Source organism: Cariama cristata, unplaced genomic scaffold, assembly GCF_000690535.1.
Source record: "Cariama cristata isolate BGI_N322 unplaced genomic scaffold, ASM69053v1 scaffold2517, whole genome shotgun sequence".
NCBI lineage: Eukaryota > Metazoa > Chordata > Aves > Cariamiformes > Cariamidae > Cariama > Cariama cristata.
The window spans coordinates 7,563-15,534 of record NW_009628158.1 but is presented as its reverse complement, the minus strand read 5'-3'; the positions used below and the strand labels follow the sequence as shown (position 1 = coordinate 15,534).

General features: G+C 36.6%; 1 protein-coding gene across 1 annotated transcript in view; it reads right to left on the bottom strand.

Annotated features, from left to right (window-relative positions):
• The window catches only part of TRIM33 (tripartite motif containing 33), a gene marked incomplete at its 5' end in the record, with an annotated part of 25,281 nt that extends 20,909 nt beyond the window's left edge, over positions 1-4,372 (bottom strand). Inside the window, 3 exons of the mRNA XM_009704672.1 lie at positions 1,614-1,746; positions 4,003-4,150; positions 4,254-4,372. Coding sequence (XP_009702974.1) covers positions 1,614-1,746; positions 4,003-4,150; positions 4,254-4,372 — 400 coding nt within the window. The remainder of the gene's footprint in view (positions 1-1,613; positions 1,747-4,002; positions 4,151-4,253) is intronic.
• Between the last annotated feature and the right edge of the window lie 3,600 nt (positions 4,373-7,972).

Here is a 7,972-nt window from a genome sequence, read left to right as displayed (position 1 = left end):
GTAAAAATGGTTTGGCGCCCGTGGGGGGGGGGGGGGAGGAATCTACGCTTACCCAGTACTGCTAAAATTTTGCCTTTTTTTTTTTAAATATTCTAACGTATTTCTAGCTTCCAAACTATGCGGACTGAAAACTACCTGAACTAGAGGAATCGCACACCATTAGGCTGCTAAAAGAATGTCAGTTTTCTACAGAATCACCAGCAATTCTTTCACTTGAAATTCTGAACTCAATATTGGACCATGTTGCTACTGAAATGGTGATTCACCCTCCTTTGGTGCAAACTACTAGGATTTCAGGTAAGAAGTAAACAGGAGATTAAAATCAATTCTTGTTTCTACTTGGCATGATTTTCCTTCAATGATTTGGTGAGCTTCATAAAAACCTCAGTTGTACTTCATGGCAGATGAAGCAATTGCCCTAATAATCTGTAATTCACATCTGCAGACAGAACAATTTTTAAAGACTATTCTGCAACAAAGCACGCTAATAGCAAAGTATTCTCTTCACTTAATGGAAGAGACCAGGTAAGTAGAACAAGATACATCTGTTAATCAGTTAGCATCATGCGCAAAACAGATGCAAAGAAACCAACTAGAAAAAGTTAGTTAACATATCTTAGGAGATCACACTTTCTGGATAAGCGTGTCTTTCAGGATATTTATGATCAAACCTATGAAAGAACAGAGCAAGAATATTTGAGGTTGTTAATATTTTAATAGCACTAATTTCAAAAGTAAAAGTTCTCTACTAGGCTGCTGTAGCAGTCTATGAGACTAATCACTACTCTGGAAGAAAATCACTAAATTCAATATTGCAACGTACTGTCAAGCACCTTTACAGAGAAGTAGACTCACGAGGAAAAGCAGTGCTGCAGTCGCTGACAAATACATATTTGTCCCCAGATTCTCTACTATAACACTGCAAAATACTTTTTCAAACATTCAAACAACTGTATGACAGAGCTGCTAAAGAGCAGGAAGTTTTAATGTCTCCTAAGAGGTTCATTTTTTCTAGCATTCACTTTTTTCTAGCAGCTAAGAGAAAAGCAAGCTCCGGAGACAAAACTCATCATTTCTTTTTATTTAGAATGAGGCACCTCTCAACCAACTAAAACCAAACAATTTTTCCCTCTGTACTAGAAAAATTTATTAATCTATGAGACAAAATTTATACCTTCCTTTACAAAATTACCCTAAACTGAAAGACTGTTGAATAATAAAATATGCCCTTTCAAAAAAATTACCTCATCTATGACTCACTATATCACTTTTGCTTCTTTACAGCATCCAGCATTCAGGGCTGGAGCAATTTCTATTCAAGTCCTGAACAGAGTGACGGCACTGGTAAATGCCAGGCAAGCTAACACCTTAATCGCACCAAATCACCTCAGACCTCGTTGTTTTGAATCTGCTCTTAAGATACTTGACAAAGCTCAACCAACTGATCACTTGAAGTTTTCAGCAGTCCACACAGGTTCTCCTTTGCAAGGGATCATTTCAGTCTGACAAAGAGTAGATACAACAGTATTTAATGACATAACTGTTTTAAATCAATGCCATTTCATCCTCTGAGAAAGTGCACCACAGGAATTAAGACATGGTAATATTTGTACCTGTGTTCTTTGTGTTCCAGTAACTGACAGTCTCTGCATGTCAGCCTGTCACATGTTTCACAGAAAAGTTTTAACTGCTCTTGTTTGTGGACAGGGCAGAAAACAGGACGTTGACCAGATGCTCCCACGGCCTCTGTTTTTAAAAATAAACCATTTTTGCATTTTAAAATAAAATTTAGACAATCCGAAGAGCAAAATGACTAACTTCCAAGCTAAGTAACAACCAAGAATTTGGACAAAGACGACTACAGACTTGTTCTCACCCTAAAGTTACCATGAATACCTTCTCACTGAAATATTTACAGTGCCGGTGGTTTATAGCTATTTCCGCTTTATTGTATTCAAAGAGAAGGAGGAATTCCTCTCCTATCAGAAATGCTCAAAAGACACTGGCACCTGTAAGAATATAAAAACTGTACACAAATGCCAGGATCATGTACACATATTTAAAGATTAAATGGCATGCAATTTCACCTCTGACACTCTAAAGGATGGATCAAACCTTGCAGACTTTTATACTATGCCCATAAGTTTTCTAAATTATCACTTCAAAACCTTTATAAACCTCATTAAGTCACATCCAACTAAAGTGGTAAATGCAAAGCAAACATGGCTTGTGTTAAGAGTTACTTAAACCCCAGCTAAACTGCTTAACTTTCCCACTTAAGCAAATAACAGATAACGTCAAAAAATAGTTTTGAGTTTAGTAAGAAGTGCTGCGTGGTCTTCTAAAGATATTTTGAGCTTAGCACAGAGGAAAGCAGCCTTTGGAAGATACAGCAGGTAAGGTTTGAAACATGAGTATCTTTGTAGTCTCCAACATTTCTGAAGCTTGTTATATCATGCAAGTTACTGTAAAGAAAGAAAGCTCACGAATCTACAGCTGACACTCCTTAACAGAAATCTGAAGTCCCCAGGGCATATCTTAAGAGTCTAACAACAAAGAAGGGAACAAGCTCCTTGGAGAAAACATTCCCCACAATCAAGAGAGTTAGTAAGGATCGCTGTATGTCAGGTCAAAGGACGGCTATGCTCTTGCCATATGGCTAGCATACCAACTACATGTGGGTTTCCATCTTCATAAACACCAACCTAAACTTCTGATAGAAAGTTTACTTTATTGGAACAGCCATTTTTCAACACCTCCCCACTAAGGTTATTGAAGGGGAAGCAGAGCTATAGTATCACCTTCACAGTCACAATATAGCACTCCTAATGAAAAACATTAGTAATTCTTTGTAGGGCCCTGTAACTTCATTTCACCTTAGGGGTTTCTCATCTACTAGGACTAGTACATCTAAACTTAAACTTATTAAACAATACCTATTAAAACATACAGCGAAACCTCCCAAAAAATGAAGTTTATTTGATAGAGCAAGTGAAATAAGATTGTTGTCTAAAAGAACTAAGCTTAATAGCAAACTTTTTACCTATTAACATGATTTTGACAAGAGTTGGCAGAAAGCAAAGCAGTGTTATTCCTTTGAAATGGCACAACAAAACAATCAAAGATCTTATTTTAAATGTACAGAGAGAGAGCAAAATGTCAAGATCTCTCTTCCTCAATATGATCAGTCTTCATATACATTCAGATTGTGCAGAATCTACAGGTCTTTAAATCAGAACTCTTATCCCATTTACAAATAAAATCTTCTAAGCTAAAATCCAGTTACCTTCTACCTGTTTGGAGAATGTTTTCCACATTTCCTCAGTAGGTTACAAATGCTATACAGTCAAATGATAGTTTAAGAATTAACTTCTAATAAAGCTGCATGTCTAAACAAACTGTACACACACTTTGCACATTAAATTTTGCTAACTGAAAGAGATATTAAGCCTAAAATAAATTCAAATTCCATATTTACTCAGCAATATCAATACAACAGTAACATCGTATTGAATATGACTATAGGCTTATCTGTATATACTTCCCTACTGGGAGAACTATAATTGCTCCTTATAAACAAGTACAGCAAAGTGTATAATTTAATTTCCTTGGCCAATAGTTAAGATTACCATATGTCAGTGCTCTCCAGATTTCAACCTGTTCATTCAGTTACTTATTCTACTAAATAAAAGGATTATTAAGAATGGATCTAAATCCTTTGCAAAGACTGCAGTCTTATTCCGTTACTTCTGTACTATATTTTTTACATTGCACATCGAACGATACAAAGTATTAGCAAATAGTCCATTTCAGTTTAAAATTTAGCTTTTCCTTTATTTTTAGAGCTACCAATTTTGCGCTGGTAGCTTTTTACTAAACTTTTCCCAAATCTTTGAGAAAAGCCATACAGCTAGTTGTTACCTAAAGAATCCTCTCTCTCTCTTTTTACATGTGCCATAGAGAAAACATACAGGCAGAACTAAGTGATATCCAAACACTCACCTGAAGATACATCCTCTTTTTTTCTGATCATATGATCTTTAGTAAATTTTACTCGCTGATGAGCTTCTATGCAAGTCTTGCACAACCACTCCCCACACTCTACACAAAATCCAACAGCACTAGCATTATCTTCACAGCTTGTACACACCTGCAAAGGAAAACAGTCAGTTACCATCATTTTCCTGGAAAGCATTAATGTGTACAGAAACAAAAACAGCATGTGAATTCCAGCAAGCAGCAAAATATCATACCTGTTCTGACTTCTCATCAGAGCTGCTTGGTGTTTCTGATGTGTCTTTTACGAAGTAGTTATCCACCAGATCTATCTGTCTGCATTCTTGGCGGCATATCGGACATCTGATTACACCAACTGCAGAACAGAAAAAGTTTCTCAGTTTTAAGAAAAAGAACATGAAAACCAACATGCCCAGAATCAAAAGATGACAAGAGTCCTCAGACTGCTCATTTCACTTGGGTAAATGAACAGATTCCACAGTTGACATTACACTTAAACACCCGTCACCCATGTGTAACAGGTTTCCCCAAAAAACCCACCCCAACAACAAAATACACAAAAAAATACCACGAACCACACACACACTTCTTCAGAAAGGAACCCTTACCTAGAATGAAGTTGTGATAATTTCTACATCATACTCAAGTTTTCCTACTGATTTTTTCCCAGAAAAAATACATATTTTTAGCCAAGTCATTTGTTCTCCCCAAGCAAATACAGTCTTCTTTTTCCTCCTCATTTTAGTTCGTTAAACTCAAGACATCTGTTAATTACTTTTTATAACCACCTATTGTCCAGTCTGTCTCAAGACAAGCATCAAGAGAGGTGTGCCTGGATAGTCAGGTATAAATTTAGTGACGTTCATGAAAATGTCAAAGTAGTAGTGTGTCACAATATTCTCCCAGGTACAGTAGAGGATGTTTTCTAACATAACCTATTTCCATGAGGTCATGTAGGCAGATGCAGTAAGATGAACTATCTGAAGGTTTCATGGTTTTTTTCAAATACTGTTCTACAGGGAAGGCTAATATCAAAAACCACGAGTCAATAGCAAAAAATCCTCTCATGTCAACTACACCTGCCTTTCTGCAGCACATACAACACTGTGCGCATATAGATGTAAACGTAGCCACACATAGCTATAACACTGGATATCAATTAGACTAGTTCCTTTCTCATATCCTCTTTGTTATCCTCTGTAATTGCTAAATTAGAGTTTTAAGTCCTCAGCAGAGCTGCAAAGAAGTTACTATATGAACCAAATTGAAGATGTTCTATGAACAACCTACATTAAAGGTTTGAAAACTTATTTACCCCTAAGACAGTGGTTAACACTTTCTTCCCACAAGTGTCATCTAGTCTTAAATCAAGTTCCTACACAATTTTATTGCGAATATCATTTTGCAAGGAGAAGCTTTCAAAGCGATTGGGTATTTTCATACACTGGGACACCTGAAACAACTTTGAAAAGTAAGTGTAACTAAATGATGCTCAACTCCTTTGGGGATATTCAGTTAGAATGGCAGGACTTATTTCAGGCAGATTAATTACATTAGTAGTAAATTAGCATTAATTTTTTCAAGTGCTATAATTAACGATGGCTTCAGAACACACAAGATTCACTGCAGAGCAACAACAATAATCCAACTAAAACTTCCCAGTCCCATCAAACCAAACATGCTTCAAGAGAAGGATGTGAAAAATAACCAGTATTTCAGTACCTACATGTACAAGAGCTTTCATACACACAACGAAGTCTCCTCCATACACAGAACCTTGAGATTTTCTTACTACTGAGACACAAAATTCTTTGGGGAATAGTATATGAAAGCCATCTATCAGCTGATGTGTATATTATTACAGAACAAAAATTTCAAACGTTTACCGTTAAAACTATTCCATCTTAACCAGACCACAGCTAAACTTGATTTTTAGTGCTGTCTTGGGTGAACCACACAAAACATTGTAGAGGAATAAAAAAAAAAAACAACCACAGCCTAAGATCTATAATCCTTACACAACGCAAAGTCAAATTCCACAGATGCAAACTGCTTCCTGTTAGGTAGGTTTTGTTTTGTTTTTAAACTAGACAAATCACTGAAAGTTTGAATAAAATCAAGCCTTTTGATGTCCAAACAGCGACACAACTGGCAGTTGAATTCTGACTGCGGGTAATCCTACCTTGCCCACCGCTTCTGTCCAAGAGGACACAGGGAACAGGCAGTCCACAAATACCACTTTCACAGTCAAATACCCACTTTCTGCACCTCCATATTCAAACACATTTGGCACACAAGGTGCCACCGGTGTTCTCCATATATCTCAACAGATCACAATCCTAAGACAAGGCTTTGCAATTCTCATTCAGCATACTACACTTCATTTTCACATCTCAGTGCCCATTATTTCCAACAGTAGCTTTCCAATATTACACATCTCATACTCACTCGTGTCCTCGTCTTTTAATCTAACATAAAACAAACTAATGCAGCATCATTTGTACTAGAAACCAAACTGCATTACTGAAAAGATACAGATGTGGCTGATTTTTTGAGTGGAAAGGAAAAGTAGAGAAAAATCACACTTAAATACCATTTCCACAGAAGAAAACCAGAAAGAAATCCTAACCTGTGAAAATGTGAGATAATTTGCAAGCTAACAAATTTTATTGTAAAAAAATGAGTCAGAACATATTTTAGGAGAAACTATGGCTCAAATGTTTATATAACCTACTAGAAAAACAAGGTTTCACTGCCAGCTTCAGTCCCAAAAAATTCTTACATAAGAAAATAAAAATTAAGTAAAAATATCATCCTAGTTATACTCCATTACATTGTTTTTCTCCACCAATTTAAATTAGAAGCCTAACACTGTTTAAAAACAAAAAAAACAAAACCCAAAACAAATGCATTAGCCCTAGGACACACATTTCTACTGTAACTCTGCTTTCAAAAAAAAAAAGGGCATGTAACTACTTCCAAAGAATGTTCAGATAGCACACAGCAAAAACTATTGTTAAAAGATCAATCTTTTTTCTAAATTACAGTTGACCTAGAATTAGACACGTTCATAGAAATTATGAAGTTCAGACTGGTTTATGATCTCCCCCAATCCTAATGATTACCAGAAAGGCTTCCTACGTTCTCAAAGATGGCTTCATGTTATTTCGAAGCCGTAAGTCAATACTCACAGAATCACAGAATGGTCAGGGTTGGAAGGCACCTCTGGAGATCATCTAGTCCAACGTGTGTGTCGCTCCCCACCCCCCAAAGCAGGTTAACCTAGAGCAGGTACTCCAGAGGCTAACAGCAGCATTAAAGCACAGTTGAAAATCAGGAAGTTTCTTTCACAGTTCACATTTCAAATCCCATATAGCTCGGTTTCACCTAACCATAAAAGAGATATGCTTCTTCCCTGGCAAAAATATCAGAAGAAAGTAAATATTGACCGCATTGCACCAAACTCTGCACTGAGGGTCTAAAATGGTTTGAACGGCAGTTCCTTTCTGACTTACAGTACACTATCATCAAAATACTGTCATTACCATTAACTACAGGAACACAATTACACTTCGGGTGAAGGGGGGGGAAAAAAAAGCAAAGCAACCCACAAACTTCACCGGCCATCCACAGATGCTCCTGTGAATATCAGTACTTTCATGAAGAAATCCAAGAACAAACAGCATTTGGACCTAAAAGGTCATAGGAAACGATGAACTATTTTACAAGAACTGCAAATAACAGGAGTGGGTTTCCAAGTTTCTTACACTGCATTTAAGAGGACTGACATATCCCCAGTTTTTCTACTTGTTTGTATCACAAACTTCACAATGGCATATAAGACCTGCAACAACTACGAGTATAAACACTTATTATCTCTCTTCCACAGTACTTGAGATACAAAGCGATATGTACCAAATTTTCCCTTCCCTGCCATTTCCAGTAGCACTGTAGT